Source organism: Chaetodon auriga, chromosome 12 (genome assembly GCF_051107435.1).
Source record: "Chaetodon auriga isolate fChaAug3 chromosome 12, fChaAug3.hap1, whole genome shotgun sequence".
NCBI classification, from domain to species: domain Eukaryota; kingdom Metazoa; phylum Chordata; class Actinopteri; order Chaetodontiformes; family Chaetodontidae; genus Chaetodon; species Chaetodon auriga.
The window spans coordinates 20,424,193-20,447,340 of NC_135085.1; the positions used below are offsets into that span (position 1 = coordinate 20,424,193).

At 43.8% G+C, this 23,148-nt stretch overlaps 2 protein-coding genes across 2 annotated transcripts; both read right to left on the bottom strand.

Moving 5' to 3' along the window:
* Window positions 1-1,780: 1,780 nt before the first annotated feature.
* On the bottom strand, window positions 1,781-15,444 carry LOC143329548 (activin receptor type-2B-like). The gene is made up of 11 exons (XM_076745516.1): window positions 14,806-15,444; window positions 12,521-12,728; window positions 9,978-10,093; window positions 9,295-9,446; window positions 8,895-9,038; window positions 8,065-8,208; window positions 5,857-6,005; window positions 5,621-5,735; window positions 5,306-5,444; window positions 4,933-5,063; window positions 1,781-4,697 (listed from the first exon to the last, which is right to left on the bottom strand). The coding sequence occupies exons 1-11, from the start codon at window positions 14,855-14,857 to the stop codon at window positions 4,503-4,505; spliced, it is 1,545 nt and encodes a 514-aa protein (XP_076601631.1). The 5' UTR covers window positions 14,858-15,444; the 3' UTR covers window positions 1,781-4,502.
* Window positions 15,445-18,005: 2,561 nt separating this feature from the next.
* Window positions 18,006-20,603, bottom strand: LOC143329550 (gamma-crystallin N-A-like). Its single transcript, XM_076745517.1, has 4 exons — window positions 20,583-20,603; window positions 20,153-20,401; window positions 19,095-19,240; window positions 18,006-18,141 (listed from the first exon to the last, which is right to left on the bottom strand). The coding sequence occupies exons 1-4, from the start codon at window positions 20,601-20,603 to the stop codon at window positions 18,006-18,008; spliced, it is 552 nt and encodes a 183-aa protein (XP_076601632.1).
* Between the last annotated feature and the right edge of the window lie 2,545 nt (window positions 20,604-23,148).

Consider the following 23,148-nt stretch of genomic DNA (forward strand, 5'->3'; position numbering starts at 1 on the left):
ACGGCAAAGACGCGTTTCGATTGGCCAAGTCCTCTCAACGGGAATGGACCTGTGCTGCCTTCAAGTGCTGCCGGACGTTTTACCTACTAAATGAAACTGATTAATTTTACACAAACCTGTCTGAATAGGGAAGAACATTTCTTATTAAACACATTTCAAATAATGGATATTTCTAATTATAAGTTATTGTCTCGCCTAAAGACGCGTGATCTTTCAGAGGCCAGTTATCACATTATCATACTATGTCAACTGAAATAGGTTTGTTCGATGATCTCTGAATGTGCTCCAACACACATCTTTTTTCAAAACAGCATAATGGCAACATTCGGGCTTTTGCACAAAAATTAGATATGTTAAATAATTGTACATAATTGTTCTGGTTTACAGGTATATAAATCAGTACGTCACCTTTGAAACATTTGTGTGACAAATGTACCACACCTTACGTATATGTTGCAATACAGAGGATTGCCCAAATTGCTAAATTATGACGTTTTTTCAACTTCAGCTGTTTTTAACGCATCATTCTGCTCGTATCCATTGCCCTGCCGGGTGTGCACGAGGCGCTACATGGCTCCAGATGAGTGGAGGAGTTTTTTTTTTTTTCCACTCCATTTTTGGTTTTCTTTTCTCAGCTGTTAGATTAAATTCTATGGGATTAACTTTGGTTAAAAACTGCGTCCAGTACCAAGGCTACTTTATTATTATGATCGTTTTATATATATATATATATATATATATATATATATATATATTTGGCGTTTCTGTTCTGCAGTGACTATATTTTGATGTTTTTGCAGTACAGGCATAAGTTTTGTGAACAATTTTAGGCCATATATCAACAGCCCCATGACAAGAAAATATTAAAGGATATAAAAAGATCAGAACATCATGAAAGATTAAGCACATGATTAAAGTAATAAGTGAAAAAGCAATATTGTGTCATTTGGATCCAAAACACGATGGACTACAGTTTTAATAGATTTCTTCATTCTTCTTCTTTTTTTTTTTTTTAAGATTAGTCCATGTCCAGGCAGGGAGAATGACTGATTAGCCTCATTACTCATACACAGTTTTGATCAATGGGTATTGTCCCAGACAAATAAAATAATAAATCAAAGCAAACTTCTGGCACCACTGCTGCCATCTAGCGTCCATATGTAACCATGGAACAGCTGCACTGTGTCACAGACCTAAGTGTGGCTTGAGGGTGGAAGATATATACACAATTTTATACAGAACAAAAACAAAATTCCTGAATTCAGATTCAGATTTTAAGAACCGCTTTTGCAGAGACTTTGCATGACAAAAACACTGAGGACTCCAGCTTTGTCATTTTCTTTCTGAGGGTCACGTAAACGTGATGAAACAAGACGTGAGCTGAAAAAAAGCAAAGCACTCCATTTCCATGGTTAATCAGTGTTTGTCTTTATTTTAATATACAAAAAGATGGATGTATTCTCATCTAGTTAATATTTCTAAGCATTTCAACTCACAGTTACCATTCACACTGTTTTAGTGAAACCAACCAACACACACACACACCACACACACACACACTCACACATACTCTTCACATAAACAGGGAAGGTCACACGATTCAAACATCCATTCACACTACGAGAAATGAACAATATGTCGACTGTAAATCAAAAAAAAAGGGATTTTGCTTTCACAGGATTCACACAAGAAAAGGAAGAAACCCTTTACATTTGTCAAGTAAATATATACACGATAATTGATATTTTTTTCCTTTTTTTTTTTTGAAGATGAGACTGACTCCGTGTTAGTGTTATTAACGAGGTACTGCATGAGGTAACTGGTTTTTCTGTTCAGAAGAGCTGGGTGTAAGACAGCATTTGGAGGTAAACAAGCGACCACGACAGATTTTCCTTCGTGGTCGCCGTTTTTTCTGGCACAATACGTGAAAGCACCTGGGTCACGTCCGGCTCACGCACACACAAATTCAACCCACTGCATCGTTTTCCCTATCAGGACACGTTTACCGTGTGTCCTCATCAGAACATGATCCAGGTGTGATGCGATGGACTTTATTGATCCGCAGAAGAAAACTGCTAAGTCACAGCAGAGTTTAATTACATAAACTATGATATTCAAGTGAATATTGCTGTATAATAAATATTGCTGGACCCTCGGACCACGCACATGCCACTGTTTACATGAATGGGGCTGCATTATTAATCAATCATGTGGTTATAGACACATCAATGATTTCCAAACACTAAAAACATTGTTCTGTATTGATTGATGTCCCCCCCCACCCCACCCACCAAAACTGCACAGGAGCAAGCGTCACAGACCACTGTTAAAATCACCATCTTTCCACAGCACTAATCAAAGCACAACAGATGAGCCTGTGTGTCGTCCAACGTGGCTAAACTATCACTGAACAAGTCTGAACATCACATCAGCGGGTTAATATTGAGGTAATACTGTTCAAACTGGCATTTCCAGCGAGTGGCCAATCACAGAAGCCGCCAGCACCAAATCATCAGGGTTTTTTGTTGTTGTTGTTGTTATTTTTTTGTCTGTTTTTGATGATATACACACTAAATTTTCTAATGCAAGTGCTACCTACACAGCTTCTGATCCAGAGGAACTGATACCATTATTCATAGACATCAGAAACACAAACCAACATTATTGAAAAATCCGAAGGGAAAAAAAAAAAAAATTTAGTTTTGTTTTAATATATATATGTTAAAAAAAAAAAAAAAAAAAAAAAAAACAGGGCTTTTGAGGAGGTGGAACTGAGAAATCCCTTTCTGTTTCTGTGAAACCAGATCAGTAATGCCCTGATTTTGTATTTTCAAAAAAAAAATCAGATCAGTGTTCGGCAACTGTGTGTACAGGTCTATTTACAAGAATCTGCCTCTCTTCTTTTACGTTTGTACAGCATTAACACCGTGACAACTGGTCAGGCTCTATTTAGAAAAGAAGAAAAAAATCTCCACTGACAAAAGAGGCCCAACCGGCAATAAAATATCTCAACTACTAAAACACAATAAAATACATAACACAACTTGATATACATGTAGAAAAAGCCTGAGGTACTTGTCAGAATATCTGAGGTCAGTCTGGAGGAGTAAGCAGCTGAGGGCTTACCCAGTCAAAAAACACAAAAACAGAATATTAGCCTCACATAATATCATTAGCGTTATATTAACAAAGAATACATGTACATCTACAAATCCTTGAGTATCCTGGAATAGTCACAGCAGCATAACGGACATTCAATGTATGGTATTCATGTTATGGTACAACTATGGCATTGCATTTGAGACAAAGGCAACCATTTGAGCTCTCCTTGCATGATGTACAGTGACTGAGGTATCTGGGGACTGGTGTCCAACTGAGTCTACTGAACAAACACCCATGAAAATTAAAAACAGACATGTTGCTTACTCAAGTATGGCCCTCGCAAGGATAAACCCCAACTATGTGTCCATGGTTCTTACTTTAAAAACGCGCTCTCTATCCATCTCATGTCATTTAGTCATCTCTCTCACTCTCTCTCACACACACACACACACACACACACACACACATACACACACTCACACAGACAGTTAAAATTAAGAATGTGTAACATTGCAACTCCAGGCAGCATCCGTCAATGCCCCCGGCACTGGCAAAGGAGTAACTCTGAATTTCTACAATTAAAAAACAAAACAAATCCAGGAATATGTCCATGATAGCTAGCTGGATAGCTTGGCTCTCAACGTAGAGAAAATGTTCCAAAGAAGCCTACTGGATACCTGAGAGGTAGTTCCCCGGGGACAAGACGCTTGTCCCAAATCTTCAAAAAGTCCAAAATGTCCAATGCAACTGCTCAGCTCCCCATTTCAGCTCCTCCCCTGCGATAAAACAGGTGTGCTCCGATTCTTTTTTTTTTTTTTTTTTTTTGATCTTTTCCCCCCACCCCACCATTCAGAGGCATTCACAGGTTTCAAATAAGGGAGCGCACTCGAGTTTAAAAATCGAGAAGCTTCGACCCCTGAGGAAGATGAATATATTTTGTCTAACAGTCTCAAAACGGTTCCTCCGAGGTGTGCAGCACGTCGTCCAAGGTTTGGAGCAAAAGGTTCATTTCATTTGGCCGCAGACGATCATGACCAAGACAGGAAAACGACAAAGATGACAACTTATGAGGTAATAAAAATAGACTAACACAAGAGAAATACATGAGGTAATGATGACATTTAAGATTTGACACATGGGTGTTATCAGATGTGCCCATCGCATAACTTATGACTACTTCAAAACTACAGCAGATGGATGTGTTAGTAAGATCCGACTTTAGACACCGAAAACGTTAAAACAGAAAAAAAAAAAAATACCAGTATTGGGATAAATAGCAGCTGCATTCACGTTGCTAGTTGTTGTTTTTTTTTATGCTTTTAAATATTCACGGAGACCCGCCGAGTTTGGATTTGAGAAACAAAAAGTCAGGAGCTCGGGCGAAGGATGGTGCCGCCCGTTCAGGTGCTGGACTCTTTGGGAGGTAGGTCCTCGTTGGTGAGAGACGTCACGATGGAGACGGGGCTGTCTGAGGTAGTGCTGCTGATCGTCCTGGCGATCTGGCCGATGCGTTCCTCGACGCAGCCGGCGGACAGTCGCGCCTCTGCGTCGTGGTCCCAGCATTCTTCGATGGTCTCGCACATCTGGCTCAGACCCTGCAGCCACAAACCACAAGTTAGGAAGTCTGGCTTTATTAAAGGGAAGTTTTGAGGACATTAAATACAAAATGCATCTCACAGGACAGAAGCCTCTGACTTCAGATTCAGAAACAACAACTCATTCAGAGAACTATGACCTCACGTGATGGAGCCGCATTACTGGAAAAAAGGATGCATGACATCCTGGTATTGCTGCTGAAACAGCGGGAGCTATTCTTCCACCGTTACTCACAGGATGTTTGAGCCAGCAGTCCTTGATGACTGGACGCATCTTCTTGTGCACGACCACATCCTGCAGATCCTCCAGGGAGGGATGCTGGCCTATTTCATCCTCGAACGGCAGCATGTACTCGGCAACTGTACCTGAAGAAGGGCAGTGAGGCCACAGGATGGAGAGAACGAAACGCAGATCATGTCAGGCGGGGCGGTGTTTGGATTTGAAAACCTGAAACTCTGTTTTAAGAGTGACTGCCCACGCTACACCTTTAGCCTGGATCGGATGGTTTTCCCAGACAGAAAAAACAGTCCTTTGTCTATGAGGTCAGGCTGAAGCACGCCGACCTTCACCTGTGGGCGAAGCAGCATTCCTGCACCGTTTGACTCACCGTCCATCTCTGTGCAGCGAGACACCAGCTCCCACAGCACCAAGCCCATGGCGTACATGTCTATCCTCAGGAAGGAGTCTCGCTGGAAGTTGATGGCTCCCTCCAGCACCTCTGGAGCCATGTAGCGCCTCGTACCCACCTGGCAGGGAGACGGATACGAGCAGAATGATGCGTTAAAAACACTTTCTTTACTCCTGCTTATCATAAAAACACTGACGCTTCCTGACCGCATGAAACCAATGTGAACATTTCAGAGAAGGGTTGGATCTGCATGTCAATGCAGGGATAAAACCCGGCAGTCAGGTGACTCCGTACCTGGCCGTGAGTATCTCCTGGTGGTTTTCCAGGCTCGAATCGTACAGCGAGCCCGAAGTCTCCAATGACCGCAGTCAGATCATCTCGTAGCATCACATTCTTACTCTTGAAGTCCCTGAGAAATTCATTACAAAGTTGTAATTACAGAGATGTTTAATCGCATAATAATCCACGGACAAACGTGGTGTGGAGTTTAGTGTTTCAGGAAAGGCGGGGTCGGGCGATGTTTCCTCTACCTGTGAGCTATGGTGGGTTTGGGCCCCTCTCCCTTGTAGCTGGGAATGTCCTCATGGAGGTAGGCCAAGCCGCGGGACATGGTCTCTGCTACGTGACACAGCTCACTCCAGGTCACAGTGTTACCCTTCAGGTGGTCTGTCAGTGAGCCCTGAACACACACACACACACACACACACACACACACACACACACACACACACACACACACACACACACACACAAGGATTAATAACCCCTGGAATAAACACGGTACCATCGGAGACGGTGATACGTTATTAAAGATACAGAGAACATCCAGAAGATCACACACTGGATCTCTGATGGATTCCATTTAGAGAGATCTCTGAAGATGCCACCCGTGAAATATACATATAATATCCTAAAATCTGATCCACTTGATACCTTTCTGTTGACCTTTTCATATATTCAAAGTGTCTTTGATGCATCCTGTGAGATACTGGATGGACCAAAACCTGGTGGATAGGGGGTGGACATTCCCGGTGGGAATTGGACATATTCATTTCCACTGCAGGAGCTTTCCCTTAAGCTGTATTTACACGCCGTCATTCACAGTGTGCACTCTGCTACACAGCCAAATACATGCAGGACTGTTATCAATGTAAAAGCAGTCGTCCTCCTCCTGCATGCTCTGCCCAGGCGCCACCCCTCACCTAAACCAAACGGAGGATTTCCAGGAAGTGAGAGCGCATCTGACACAGACAAACGTGCTCCATGTGTGAAAGGACGACGACTCCGGACAATGTCCACAGAATCAGAGTTCACATGAGAAAACAGCTTCAGCGTCTCTGCCTTGTATTCAGAGCGGCAGCACCATGTAGCAACCCAGCTCACAAGGTCACGCCCTCCCCTGACCTGAGACAGACAGCTGGCCCATAATGCACCTCTGTTACATCTCTGTTGCTCTCAATTGAAACCTCAAAGCTTCCATTTTGAAAGAAAGTTGGTTTTACTGCTTTCAGTCTTTAGTTTTTAACTCGTGCCGTCTCGTGTGAGGACGCTGTTTCTGAAAGGTCCAAATAAAAGGTTTCATTTACATAAACATTACTGGACAACCATGTTTATCGCTACCTTCATGTAAAACTTCCCACCCTTACTGACAGATATCATCTTGTATATTTACTGAATCTTTGATACCTTGAACAATCTGAACACCACATCCAGCAGAACTGCATTCGGATCTCTAGTATTTGTTTCTGACATCTAAAACAAACACGATTTCATCTGTGTTGAAATCTTTCAGCTTAACATTTCAGTTTCTGTACATTTTAACTTTTCCGTTGTGTATCTAACACGACCTGATGGGCAATGGTCCAAATCTGAGCTGCATGTGTGACTGGGCTGACTTCCTACTTCAACACGCAGTACATGTGCATATTTCTCAAGGACTTGGAAGGAAGGATTTAAAATCCCATAAAAACCTTTTCAAACATGCATATAAAATAAGTCACGACAGCATTCATCAGCTGGTAAGAAGTGCACAGGAATCTATGATTACTGTGAGTCCAAGGTTTTAGTCAACTGTGACCCTGGAACAGGCTGTCTTTGGTGCTGCGCCTCACTTCATTTGCCAGTCCAGAAGAATTCACACATCTCAGCTTAAAATATCATTAGAAGTATCGACAAAAACGGAAACATTTAACCCGACAGCTGACACGGACGGATGGCACTGAGACAATAACTGTAACTAAATACGTTATGCAGAGAAGGTGCTGCGAGGACAAGCACTGAACGTCATTACACAAACCTAAAGCCACATGTGTGTTTATGCTAATTATTGTTTAATCCGCTTTAGATATATTAATATGTTTGCCGAGAACCAATATACAGGATGTTCTGGTTGCCTCAAGGCATTTCAAATCATACAGTATTATTTCACCAACACTTACTGCTATTTCTGATACAACTAGTATCTGTAATTATCATTATTTTCACACTAAATGCTTGAAAGGTGAACTGAACAAACCTAAAGCCACACAGTTCCATCACTTGAAGGTATACTGGCTACTGCAGACCTGCCATAAGCAATAAAATCCTTTTTAATAAAAGCTGTGATGCTCTTTTGTTGAGGTAAATAAAAGCCTCTGCTGATATTGGAAAATTCCAGCAGTTCCCGTAAACACAGGAGCCCTATACCTCACCGTGAACGTGCTCTATACAGGCGTACATATGGGAAGACGTGCACTCACCCTCTCATGAAACTCGGTGATGAGCCACAGCTCCGTCTCCAGGTTGCTTCCATGCTTCTCTGCGGCGATGTAACGCAAGAGGTTTTCGTGTCGCATCCCCGGAGTCATGAATATGTCCCGCTCGTTCTGCCACGACTGCTTATCCTGCACAAACCAGAACCTTCTGTTTAGCTCTTGGTGATTTATGCTAGCACTTACGAAGCTAATGGAGTCCTTGTTTATGTTACACAAAGCAGCGAGGCCCGGTTTGTGCCTCTCGCGTACATTCAAGTGACAGAGTCCGATTTTCCAAAATGTATAAATCCGGTGTTCTTAGAAGACCATTTAACAGCACTTAACGTTGTTATAAAGTCATTTCCAGAGCCCTCAAACACTCCTTTAACCATCTGAATGAACAAATATTCCATCAGCTGCATGAAAAAAAGGACTTTTAACCCGTTTTTCAGGTTGGACTTCTTCCCCCAAACAAAGGCGCAGTTTGTAAAGCATTGATCAAATTAAAAATCCTTTATATTGGTACATATGGATGATACCGTCTAATGTTTACCTTGTGTTTTAACTAAGAAATAATTCTGTCATTCGTGGCTACCTGGATTAGACAACACAGCCCCAGCTTGAGAAGTGGGTTAAAATCTTCTTTATTGTGCAACAGACGGAATATTTATTCACCCAGATGGTTAGAAGAGTCTTTTGAGGACTGCAGAGATGAAAGGGCTCAAATGTAATATTGATACATGAGTGGCACAAACTGGAGCTACGACTGGAGCATTCCACAAGAAAAAGGAGGGAAAAAAAGCCACAAATGCCTCAAATTAACATTGCTGACATACCTGAACAGGGAAGATCTTTACGGCGACATATTCGCTCATCAGCTGGGCCTTCCAGACACAACCAAAGCGCCCCCTGGCTTTGATTTCCAGCAGCTGCAGTGGTTTCAGACCCACCAAGGGCGACGGAGGAGCTGGTCCAGGATCCTGAACAGCAGAAAGGGAAAACCAGCTCAGTCTCACTCCTCTGCTGAATCTTTCTAAAACATGTTAGCACTTCTCTTGCCCTGATTACACAATATTACAGGAGCACAGAAGAAGAACTGGATAAGCAGGATAAGCGGCAGAGAAACTCGAGCTTCAGTGTGAGAAAATTAAAAAAGGGAAAGATGCAGCTAAAGACTCTCAGCGCCACAGATTAGCACTTTAAATGAGAGTCGGGCTGCAGCGTGGCCTTGCTCACCTCGCTCAGGTCCACGTGGCCGTAGGGAGGTTTGCGGTGGCGGTACATCCACAAGGCCAGGACGAGGGCCAGGGACAGCACGCAGAGAGGCAGCAGGGAGTACACGAGCACGTTGAGCAGGGACGGCACTCGGGGCGGAGGCCGGATTTTCACTGTCGGTGGAGGAACAGAGTAATTACAGCATGTCAGCTTTATGACTTGTGGGGTATCGGCGGCATCGCGAGCGTCCCTCACGGACCGCGAGACCTGATTTTAAAAAGAGGAGTCACATTTTATCTAGGCTGATCCTCACTGACTGAGTCATTACACAGACTGCAAAAAAATGCCACAAATCAGCAAGTGATGGTGTTTAAATCTGCGGTTTGTTCCCTACATGTCAGCTGAAAATCAAATAAAAAAGGTAGCGAATGGCGCAGCACCACGTACAGAAAGTGCCAATTATTCAGCAAACGGTGAACTGGATTATTAAGTAACACATAAGTATGAAGGCTGAGCATTTCTGCAGTATTTAAAAAGGAGAGAAAAATCACAAAGTCTGTGTGAAATGCACCAGCGATTTGATCGTAATGTGATATACATGGTTTTTTTTTTTACTACTACATGCAAGGCTGAGCTTCTCTCCCGCTAATCGGCAAAGACCTATTTTTTGCTCGTACTGTATGTGGAATGCGTTCGCCGCTCACCTCGGTTGCCACTGCCAATCATGTCAGGAAGGTGGGTGAATCGTTCATTGCAGTAGTTGCCCTCGCAGCAGCAGAAGAAGACCTGAGGGTTTTCCTCCATGGAGACACACTCTTGCCTAAAACGGCGGATGACATACCTGCATTATCGCTTTGATAAACAAGTGTCGAAACCAGATACGTGGCAAAGTCATGACGGTAAAAATAACGCAAGGTTTTGTGCTCTGGACATGAACTTGAAGGACAGAGTGAGCGAGAGTCTGACTTTTTTTTTTCTATCCCCTCTGCTGCACACAAATATTTGTCCTGTTTATCGTCAGCACTCCTTCGCACTGCTCGCTGTGTGTGAGCCACACAGGGTTTCTAACACTTCACGAACATGGCTGCAAAAGTGCTCTTCAATGCTACAATCAGCAGGTACGCTGTGCAGCAATTCTCTGTTACTGTTTGCAGACACTTTTCAGCGCTGTGTCCTCCATTTTCATAGCTTCCTCTCGGATGCATCTTAAGGTCTGGCTCCTGGTCACTACCTGTGCGCTGTCATTGACTGGGGGCAACACGCCCACTGCCCAGAGGTTGAAGGCCAGAAACGCCCCTAACACAGCAAAATAAGAGCGTACGGGCAGAGCCTCTGCAGGTGGAGACACCGCCACACATAAGTGGTGTTTGAGAGGGATTACTTTGAGTCTATTCGATGATTTTTAGGAAAATCCTGCACAGCATACCTTTAATCTTTGTAAAAGTGTCTCTGAACTTAGTCAAAATTGCCCACCTGTTCACTGCTCTTCCCTTTCAGTCAGTATTCGATGGAGTTTTTCACTCAGATTAAACTGAGCGGAATGATTTTGACTTTTCCAGGTCTCACTACATCCCCTTTATAGTTATAATTAGAGCCAGACGCACTTCAGACTGAAGCCATTTCCCTCGAATCTGTCTAACCCCACGTTTAGACCTACAATTTGTGCTCTTGCCATTTCAGCACAGCCTTTGGTTTAATGTTGTCCTTGCTGATCAACATTAACATGTCACCGTGTCACTCATAATAACAGTCATCTCTGTCCTTGCAACTAATTTTAATAATCAGCAAAGCAATAGAAAGGCTAAAACACATCCTCAACCTATTTTACTGCCGCTCACGGTTAGTCCCTCACACGTCTTTTAGGGCCGACTGTTCTATAGTTTTCTCCAGCTTGCCTTCATGAGCCACCAGAGCTCGCTGAAAACGCTGTGGCTTGAATATTAAGGACAGGGAAGTTTGATGGTGCCACACAGCTCTACATCAGCTGCTGATGATAAAGGCCAGTTTAAAATTCTCCTCCTGGCTCACAAACTCCTGAGTGGCCCGGTGACGCCGTATCTTTCTGCCATCATCGGGCTGTGGACACTGAGCTGCACTCTGCACTATCCATGCAGACCATCTGCTCAATCCAAGAGAGAGCGTCCGTAAGCTGCGCTGGCTGCAGAGCATTTTCATAATGTAAAAGTTGGTCGTACAGATATAAAACACGATTGTGACCCTAATCTTTTTATGACTCCAGTCTAAGTCAACCTGTTTTGCTGACCTTGCAGTTTGTGTGTTATACCATATTAAATAATTCAGCATGCTGTGTTGTATATTCTGTGCGTGTAGATGCTTGCATGTGTGGATGCAGCAGGCTACATGGCTCCCAGATAACGCCTGGTTTAATACATGCTGCCTGTGCCATCAATCACTCGGACAGAAACCGAGTCGGGAGCTGTTTCAACAGACATTTAAGTGAGTTTAGAAGCAAAAATGCTTGACGTTTGCTGGTATCGGCTCCTTAAATATGCATATTTACGGCTTTTCTCTCTTTTATGTCACTGGAAATTGAATATCTTTTAGTTTTGGACCACTGATCAGACAAAATGAGCAACCTGTGTTACCTTGGCCTGTAGAATAGATAAAAATTAATTTAGAAAACGGTACAAAGATGAGTTAATAATGGTAATAACTGTTGGTTGCAGCCCTGTATCATTATATTCTCAGCTTCATATGCAGCAGGGAGCATTGTGTGAATATTATTATTGATTAAAGTAAAAAATCCTGCATCTTTTTATTTTGTGCCATGTTTTATGTCAAGGGTGGACATTTTCGGGGCTGCAACGGATGATTTCCATATTGATACATCCGATTATTCATCCAACAAAAACATCTTCAAATTGCTTGTTTTGTTCTAAGAGAAACAAATATTCTGTTTCCAGGGATGTTTAAAAAGAGAAAAACAGCCAATCCTCACAGTTTGAAAGGCTGAAAGCAGCAAATGTTTTGCATTTTAGCCTGACAAACTGGTCAAACGACTGTTTTCTGTCCACCAATCAATGCTCAGCCCTGTCTCCACCTGGAGCTTTGATTTCTGGCCCTGAAGATGCCTCCTCTCCCTCAGATTAAGATGTGCTGGCCTGCATGTGTGCACTGGGGCAGCTATTCATGTTGTACCTGCTGCCAGGCGCTCTGGGCACGAGCCAGACACCTAAAATATAAATGTAAATGCACGTTGAGCCGTGACCTCGCTCGGTGACCCGACCTGTCATAGCAGTTGAAGTCGTCCAGCCAGCAGCCTTTCTTCACCAGCTTGATGGTCCCTGAGGAGTTGAGCCAGGAGGCATAACAGTGCAGACGCTTGTCCTTCTCCCCCTCGCAGCGCTCGAAGCCGCTCTGGTTGGTCCTCTCCGTGCGCCAGTTATCATTGTAGTACACGCACTCCCGGGTCTCCGCTTCGCCCAGACTGTACCCTGAGACGGACAGAAGGCCTCAGTCAGCTCACATCGTAATGAATTGAAAGTCGGTGGCGGAAGCGCGGACATATGGCGCAGGATCCGCTCCGTGCCACCGAGAAGCATCTCTGAGCAGAGCCTCGATCATCACCCTGGCACACGGCCAAGTTTGGGAGCCCTCTGTAGTAAAAAGAGTTCCTCTGGGCTAGGAAATTGTTGCTGAATAGTAGTTCAGCATAATCCCATTCACTACGAGATCTTTTCAGAGAGGAACAACTCAAATATGGGGAGGGGGGGTATGACAGAATTTAATTAGCTATAGGAAAACAATGCTTTGGCCTACTGTGGCATCGGAACACACCGGCACACTACTCCTACAGATAAGGACTGTCTCACTCCGCCGGAGTGCGACACATCTGGAAGGACAGATAAGAGCTTCTTCTTTAAGGGCTTTTACTGTCATTTAGCTGGAAATAGTTTCCTCTAACCCAGGCGAAATCTAACAATAGCTGTCAGTCTCCCGCTGCTGTACAATTCCTACGTGGAGAAGGTTTTATTCCTGCTCTTTGGCGGATTTAATGTTGGACACTCCGCGGCGGCACCGTGTGCGCCGTGTTCTGATGAATACTGGGGACAGATAAGACGCAGTCCGTGTCCCTCACAGTGGACACTCGTGCCTAATCTTTGTTCACAGAAAAAATAGTGCATGTCTCTTTAAATCCCTGCCTATAGGAGGCTGCCCATCCCCCAGTGTTACCCCCACCAACCCATTACACACACACACACACACACACACACACACACACACACACACACAGGCATCCACTTACGCATACATACATTTAGCTGACCAGCAGCATACAATGGATTTCATTATAGCACATAGGGATGCATGCAATGTCCAAACATCATGCTCATTATTAAGGATGGAAGGAAAGGAGGTAGTAAGGACAAAACACACACACACACACACACACACACACACACACACACACACACACACAGCAGAGATGCTCAATGCTCCATTGAGCCGAGATGGCATTTCTGATATCTGTGGTCACATGATCCGGGAGGACTTTTACTACAAGATCATTCCCCAACCCCCCTCCCTCTGTCACTTACCGAGGCTTACACCACAACAACATGAATTCTGGAGAAGCAGCTTACTATACACCCCGAGTCCTAATCTATAAACCATAAAGGCATTAGCCACAGCGCTATTTGGCACACAGGGGACAGCTGTGCCTCAATGAAATTTTTATTACAGTTCGAGGAAAAGCTAAAAACGTTTTGTGAAGGGGGGTAAAAAGTGGATATTATTGTTTCCAAAAGAACTGTTTAGTCACAGCAAAGGGGTGCCTCGCCAGGAGGGGGGACACACAATAAAGCCTCCCACATGAGTTGCCAAAAAAGATGGCCAAACAAAAGAAAAACAACCCTCCTGCTCATTTTCACGTGGTCCAAAGTGGCCAGGCTGTGTAACAGTAACCTCAATCCAGGGTGAAAGACCTGACTTCACACAAAACAGCCGCCGTCTCCTCAAAGCAAACGGCGTCGACTTGGGGAAATCGGCGCAGGGGAAGTGTGTTTTCAGAGGCTCTGGTTCGGGCTGGAACCACAAACAAGAGTGCGGACCGACACGGAGCTCTAAGGTTTCAGGATGTTGATGCAGCTGCTGCCTTCTATTCCTGCCACTGGGACGCAACAGTTTTAAATTTGGCTGTATATTCTTTTAGGGACGTCCCAGCGTAAAATAACAACGTGGGTGCGATTTGGTCGATTTTGTTCTTTTACACGAAAAGCAGCGGTGGCTGCTCGTGTGATTCCTGTGCGTAAAATGCACGCGTTAAGAGGGGCAAACGGAGAAAAGGCGATTATGGCTAAGAGAATAAAATCCCCCACAGCTGAACGACAGAACCCACCGCTGACAAAGTTTAATCAGCCAACAAACCTAAACTAGTTCGCGGGTTTACATTTCAAACGCAATTCCACACACACACGCACACACACACACACGCATACAAAAATGCGTCCGCCTCGGGACACACACAAAAAAAAAACTGTTGCAAATTCAGAGGCAACAATAGCAGCTTACCTGCGCATAAAGTTCCCAGAAGAAGTGAACAAGACAGCCATGAAAAAGACATGTTCCGTGTTAAATACAGGACAGAGCTTTCCCCCACTTTCCGTCGCGAACATTAAAACTCAGCTTGTCCGAAACATCAGTCCAGGATCAAAACGACCACAGGCCTCCGGTCCCTCCGCAGCCTAACCACCACAGCGCGTGTCAATACCCGCGACGCCGCAACAATGTTGCAAGAAAAGACGGGAGCGATTAATTGACTGCCAGACTGTTAGTCCCTTAATAGGTGCGGCATTTCGCGTCGGAAGTGGATCCAAAAGCCGATCGGGAAGCCGTTAAACCATCCGAGACCGAAGCCCGGCGCTCTTTTTCGAGGTTATTCACTTGAATAGTAGCACCGCTGCATCGGGAGGTCGGTCGGGGTTTACATGCATGTTACTGATCTGTGTCCAAAATGGCTTCTAAATGGGGAATGGGCTGCAAACAGGGAAACCCGGATGTGTAAACACAAAGAGGGGAATTCAGGCAGCCAGCGAGTGACCTTAACACGACACCGCGGATCCACGCCTGAAATGACTCGATGTTTGCCTCGTATCGATATTTAGCGCGTTTTTAAAGGCATCAAAAAGCCTAACAGAGGGAGTGAGAGGTGTCGGGGGTGGGGGGTGGTGGGGGATGTGTGCTTTCCACGGCGGTATTTGTCCCGCTTCCAGCTGATATAACACTTGCACTTTCTGTGGTCAGAGTTGGTATTTTACACTCCACTTTTCGGCTCTTATCATTTAGCCCGAGGTTTAAATGAGATTTGCAGCTCATGCATACTGATTTTCCTGGTTGCACGTTGAGGATAGTGCGATTTGTGCTCCGCCTGGAGGAAACGTGGTAGTTAAATAATGTGTTGCAATGTTTTAGGCTGCAGATGCAAAGTCGATCGCAGGCTGAGCTGAGCCACACACACACAGCCTGACGTTTGATTTACTCGGATCATATCAATAAAATGAGCCGATACGTGACATTTCAAAATAAAAATACATCAGTTCGCAGAGGATTTAAGTTAAATGCCTTTCTATCCCTGTCAATGGGAGATATTTCTCTTACAGACCAGGACTATGATAAATTCAGAGGGGTTTTTGTCTATCTGAATGATCTTTTATGCATTAGTGGGAGCTAAAAATAGCTGACCCAATTTGCAGTAACAGGATACAATAAATGCTATTTAAAATTTATTCCTTCTAATTACTCATTTCACCACCAGACAGTGTTAAATATAAAATACATCTCACACAGCGAAAAACCAAAATAGAGCGAAAACCACAGCTCATAATGAATCACTAAGCAGTTTTATTATTGTGATTATCACAAAACAGGAAGTGCGTGGCATGAATCTTCCCCAGTTTCCCAACATAATGGTCTTTTAATAGTATTTGTCTTGATGAGTTCCAAATAATCTGACATTGCTGTGAAGGGGTTGGTCAGCCGGCCCACTCATCAAGTCTCCCAGCCAACAAACCATCTCTTCAAGAAGTATTCAGGTTCAAGTTTTTTCCTCCGACTAATTGGCTGTGCTTCTCTTTTGTAATCTCCCCACTTAAAGCTTAGAAAGCTCACCTCCATTAGAGGAAGTAATCAAGGCTTATTTGTGACATAAAATAGACGTCTGCAATAATAAAACATCACGGCAGATAGTTTGCTTCCTTGCATTTAAGACAAGCTCTTTCAGAACCCAAGTCCTCTGTGGAGAATAATAAATGCCATTATCATAGAAAATCAGCAGTGACATTGTTAAAATGCCATTAAGCCGTGCTCACGGGCCCCTCACTCTTTCTCGTCTTTGACATCCAGACTAATGGCATGTTGGTGACACCCAGTCAATTCAAGCAGCAAATGGCTTAGGAACAAGGTTAGCCATAGGTAATCGCCCTTAAACTAGTGCCGTTGAGTGTAACTCAAGACAAAGCATTTCCTCATTAAGCCATCCCATATTGACCCTGTAACTCGATCGAGGCCATGGGCGAAACCCTGTAAAGATAGGTGATCTGTTGTCATGACATTTGGAAGAGAAAGCACATGGACGCTCATTAAAGGTCCAAGAGCAGCCATGGTGTGACATTCCTCGAAGAGCAGGAGCATGTGGGGAAATGACGCAGTGAAGGAATACATGAAACTATGAGGTCATGTGTTGTAAAAGGCTGTTAAGTACAACTCAGGCCAGTCTGTCACTGCTCATCCTGCATAAATACATGGTTCATACATGCTGGGTGCACAATATGATGAAAAACGAGGTTACACAAGCTGAATTTAGGTGGATACATTCAGGATGGACAGTATTCATTAAGCGTTTCTGTTCTTTGTTTTTATTCAAGGTGGGGTTTTTAAAAATCCAAATATTTCCCATGTGTTTGTGTCACTGCTGTTTAAAGTCCCCTCTGTGACCAGGCGACTTCACAGTAAAATAGATAAATGACACTAGGTGGTAGCAGAGCTTCCTGCAGCAGGTGCGGAGGCTTCAACCTGTGCGACATCTGTCTTTCACTCTTCGTTTATATACTGTATCTGAACAGAGAGGACACACTCTGTTTATTGTTCTCTGCTGCTGTCAAACCATCGCCTGGATGAGGGAAGGTGAAAAGCTGAGCTGCTGCTTTCTTGTGTCTTTGTATGTTTTAATTAGAGCATTGTGTTCATGTTTTTTTTTATCAGGCAGCACGTTTTTGTTTTGTTTTGTTTTTTTTTTACTTTTAAAACAATGTAATTTCCCTCCTGGGTAAATAAAATGCCCATTTATCTATCTGTTAATCCATGCTCAGTGGTATGCACAGTATCTCCATGTAACCTGGTAATGGATCCATTAGTATGAGGAAAGGCGCAGCCCTTAAAGGTATTGGAGTTATGGCGTCTAATAGAAAGCAATTACCTGAATCATAGCCTGAAGCCTTTTCTACAGTGAAAATGATGGTTAAGTTAGGAAGTGAGCATAAAGGCAGAAAAAGAATGGAAATAAGATTGAACATATTGTAGGATCACTACTTTATTTCAGCCTTTGAGTAATTCAGTACAAAAATAAAACAACAAGCAAAGTCAAACATTTTCTTCATCTTTTATTATTTTACAGCCCCACAGAGTCAGCGGGAGATTACTTGACAGTGTGGCGTGTTTCTCCTCGGCGGATGATCTCGTCCCTGCAGTCGTATTGCCAGCGACAGTGACGTGGTTTAGAAGTAGTTCGCCACCCTGCGGACAGACTGGATGTTGGGGTTCTCCGCCTGCCACTCCATGTGGGTGCAGTAGTTTCCTCTCTCCACGATGTACATGCGGCCGCGGTAGTTGGGCTCCTCATGCAGCACCCAGCTGTTTGGGACAGCAGATAAATAACAGTTTAAAAGCTGAAATGTGCAAAACCTGATTTAAGTCCGCGGATAAAAGGTGGAGTCCATGACATGTTTTGAAGAATCTTCAATCTGACTTGCTTTATATAGTGTCTATTTTACATTTTCTGACTTACCTCTTGTGCTATCTAGTTATACAGTTAAGCCCGCAGTCTCTGAGATGTCCACCTCTAGGAGACATTTTCTTTTTGTGTGTATTTATTGGGTATTTTATGTCTTTAAAGTGTTGAAAGTAGAGAAGACGGGAAGTGAGGGGGGAGAGAAAGATGCAAAATGGGTTCATGGTCACTGTTTTTAACACCTTTAACACCAGGACACCCCGCCTCACACCACCTCAACACAGCGCAGGTGAGCTGAACTTCCTTTGTGATGCTAAAAATATTGAGAAAGTATAGGTTATAAATACAACAGCAACAATTTCCCGGTGACTCTGGATGACTCACAGACCACCGTGTCCACTGGAGCTATTCTTTACCAAGGAAATAATCCCTGTTAGAAACAACAATTGGTGGCCGTGTGTTTGGTGACCATCCAGAGCAACAAGAACACTGTTTCTGCAAAGACAGGCTGCTGTTATATGGAGGCAAATTTGTGATAATTTTAAAAATAAATTAAAATGTCTAATTCAACGGCTAACAATGCTTTCTTCAACTTATTGTGATGGTGGCCAAAATTTTACTAATGGATTTCTTTAAAAACAGCCCTGTCTACAGTCTCCTGTCCATAAAGGCTAAAATTCCAAATAAAGTAAAATAAAAGAAAGAAAGAAATCTTAAAAAATAAAATAAAAATGGGGTGAACTGACTCTTTCACAAAGTCCACCGATAAAGTACAGAAAACTAACACATTCTGGCACATGTGACATCCTCTTATGTGCTCTGAGCAGGTTAAACCAAACACTGCAGAGGTACATACGCTCCATCTCCGTAAACCTTGATGGAGTTGATGCAGTTCTTGGTCAGGCCTCGTGCCTGCAGGAAGGGACAGTCCTCGCACAGCTCCACACACTGGCCAGAGAAGTTGTCTCCTTCGTACAGCTCCATCCTGTAGTGCTCTCCATGCTGGGGAAGATAATGACATGTCCTCTCACTGAGCCATGGCAACAATGGTCGCCTTCACTTGCGCTGTAAAGGACCAAGGCCTCCTCCTTTATGTGGCAGGGACTGTATTAGGTGTGCAAACACTTATACAAACACACCTATAGAAATCTAAAGGCTAAATGTGCTGTACATGTGGAGGACGATATATGATGCACAGTCTGTATCTTAAGTGCACTAAATGTGTGATTTTCTTTCAACCCGTCATTGTGTGATGTGAAAGCCTGCTAGTTGCTAATATGCCTCTGTGCTTCAACATGAACGTCTGTATTATTCTAAAGTTATTTAATTTATGCTGACTTTGACTTATCTGAAAAACACAAAAGGCACAAATGAGGACACACATATGCACTCACTCACTCACACACACACACACACACACAAAACCACAACTTGCCTTGATGACACTTCATGTAAAATTGCATGATTTCCATTTACATTATGGCTACTTGTGTCCTCATAAGGAAGGCAAGTCCCTGCAGTGTCACTGTGGAAACAGATTTATGACCCCACAATGTCAGTAAACCACATCTAAACAGACACACACTCAACCACGACTTGCCTAAACCTAAGCTTAACCCACGTCTTCGTCTAAAATTGAATGATTTGCATCATGGGGACTTGTGTCCTCATAAAGAAGGCAAGTCCCCACAATGTGACTGTGTAGACAGATTTATGACCCCACAGCATGAGCAAAACACACTTACACACACACTCACACACACACTCAACCACTACTTGCCTAAACCTAACCCATAACCAAGTCTTCATGTAAAACCTAATGATTATGGGGACTTGTGTCCTCATAACGAAAGCAAGTCCCCACAATGTGAGTAATACCCATCCACACACACACACACACACACATACTCCTACCATCCTGATTGGCCTGCAGGAGCCCATGTGATCGTTATGGGCATTCCAGCGCTGGAATTCAGGGTACTCTCCGTGCTCCAGAATGTACTGCTGGCCCTTGAAGTCGGGATGGTCGAAGCAGATGAAGGCCCCGCTCTCCACGCGGATCGAGTTGACCCTGTTCATGAAGCCTCGGTCCTGGAAGTTGTCGCAGTCGCTGCAGATCTCCAGCTTCCTCCCAGTGAAACATTTTCCCTCATAGAACACGATCTGTAATATATGGTTTTTTAGACGTGTACAGACAATGACTAACAGTGTTGTGTGGTAGACAGATACTGAAGAGCCGCTCACGGCGCCGGCCGTCCACGTTATTTGTGATTGACTTTTGTTTGGCGTACGTTTGGGAAGGTTCTACTGTGTCTGCATCACACTCCCTTGTTGTGATACTCACCTTTCCTGAGTACTGAGACATTTTCCACTGTTAGCTGTCCCAAACTAGCCACACAGCATAAGAGTGGAAAAATTTGGACAGCCAGATATATATGGCCGGCAGAGAGCGTGGTGGTATCGCGAGGCTGAGGCAACAAAAGCGCAACAATGGGGGGTTTAGACATTTTGCCACATGGACAGTTTCCCTTACATGTGCCAGTGCTGATATTGGAGTTTGGCTCTGGGGGGCGAAACAAAAGAGAGAGAGATTTTGCTTTGATTGGGCTTTGGGAGTGATGTTGCTCCGAGTCGGGGGGTTGCAGAGTAATATTTGGGTTGTGTCCAGATGAGGAGGAAAACAAACAGAGAGGGGAGGTTAAAGCAGAGGTGACCAGACATGAATGACCCAGTGAAAACAAGAAATCTGTCTCCTGGGCGAGTCAAGCTATTTAAGCAGGTCTGAGTTCTGAGGGGGACAGGGTGAGCAGAGCCCCCAGATCTCATCCTCCGAAGCAGGTTTGCCTCCAGCCCTTCTTTTCGGACCCCTCTCTGTTGTTGTTCCTCTGATGCCGATCCCAAATTTGGGAGGAGACGCTCTGTCCCAACAACAAAGACCACCAGGCTGGTGGAGCAGGATACAGAACAGATAAAGCCTGTTTTTCTCGACCTGCAGCCCCCTCCCCTCTCTCCGTCTAAATGATTTATTTGAGTGGATCTTTTGAGTTCAGAACATAGAACATGTCTTGGCATTCACACTATGTTCATTCAAAGCCTTAAGTGGTTCATCTCAGGTGTGTAGATTTAAAAATCACATGGATTGTAAATAGACGTGACTCCATCTGATCAGCGGTGGGCCATTTGTGAGACTTGTGGGTTTTAAAATGGATTCTTAACATTTTCTGGAAGGCATTCACGCTGTAGCTGTGAGACAGCCACTCACGTATTGTTTACGAATTCTGAATAGGGTTTAAAAAAAAGAGGGAAATATTCAATGAAGGGAATATTTCCCCTCTACCAAAGAGAAAATATTTTGGTCTTTTGTGCAGCAGGTCTTAAATAGTTAAATGTACTTACTTTAAGTGTTTGACAGCCGGTGAGGGAGCCGATCTTTTGTTCTCTTCCATTAGTTTTATATTAAGTGTTAGTTCTAGTCAATTCAGACCTTACTTTGCTTTATGCAGAGTCGGTTCATGTCTGGCGCCTTTGTTGGTTCAAGAGCACTGAAACAAACGTGTTACGCCTCATCTTGGGAAGCCATAATCCACCTAAAGCAAACATATTGTACCTTTGACCTTTGAATATCCTCTTGTCCGCTTATGGCACAAATCCAACTAATAAAAATCTTTATCGGAGTCTGTGACAAATGCATACATTAATATTTGCAGAAGTCTCATAAATTACAGTATTTACAGAAGGGGGGACAAGGGTGGACGGCTCTTGCATAATGCAGGAATCTGAGCACCAGGAAACTGTGACCCCTGAGCACAGTATACTGAGGGAGAGTGAGGTGCTGAGCAAATAGACTTAACCGAGATACAGCATTTAATGGGACGTTACCGCGACAGGACGCAGTCTGAACAGGTATAAAAAGAGGCAAAGTCGATGAAGACACATCAGTCATTGGCAGAAACTGGGACAGACAAGTGAGCGAGGTATGTAAACACCACACGTTTCTCTCCCATTTTTTTATTTAATTTCTTTTCGAAATATGTTTGATAATATAAAATCAATATTAGCTGGACATTTTTGCCTTATATTAAAAGTCTGTATCACTGTGCATGGGTGTGCGTGCATGCTAATACACCGCTCTTAGACTTTACTAAATATTCAAAATCAGTCCCTTAAAACCACGAGAGCAATCGATGCGATGAAGTCTGGAGTACTGACAGTATTGTACCTGCAGTACTGTCTTATCAAATCTGTGCTTTATCTCTCACAGGCTGCAGCACTGAACAGAACAATGAAGTTGTTGGTCTTTACTTTAACCGTTGCCCTGCTGATTACAGCTGGTGAGTCTGTCACTGATTCTCCACTGAGTAAACACAACCTCTGCTGCTGTGTAACAGGGACATCTGCTATGTGTGCCTGTCTCACTCTACAGCAGATTACAGGGAGTTATATTGAAGAAACTCAAGTCACTCTGTATAAAACAGTTGACTTCCTTCTTCTGTGGCTTCATGCTCACTTTTAACATCTATTTTCTGAACCAAATCTTATGAAAAACTTCCCACAGAAAACCCACCAGCCACATTACGACAGAGCTTAATCAGGTCACAGAGAGAAAAACAATGACTAACACGTGTGCTCGCTGTTTTTTCTTTTCAGGTGAAGCCCTGAACTGCCACCAGTGTGTTCCCAAAAAGGCTGGAGGAACCTGCGAGCTCACTGTGGAGGCCTGCAGACCAGACAAGGATGCCTGTGCTGCTGCCAGGTTCCTCAGAGAACCCTGTGAGTTTCTCAACATACCCCAACTACATGAGCTGCAATGAAAAACAAATATTAACCTCGCAAAGTCAAATTAAAGGACACATTTACTGACACAAGACAGGAGAATTAAAGGGCTAAGGGCATCATATTCCTCCTGTGGG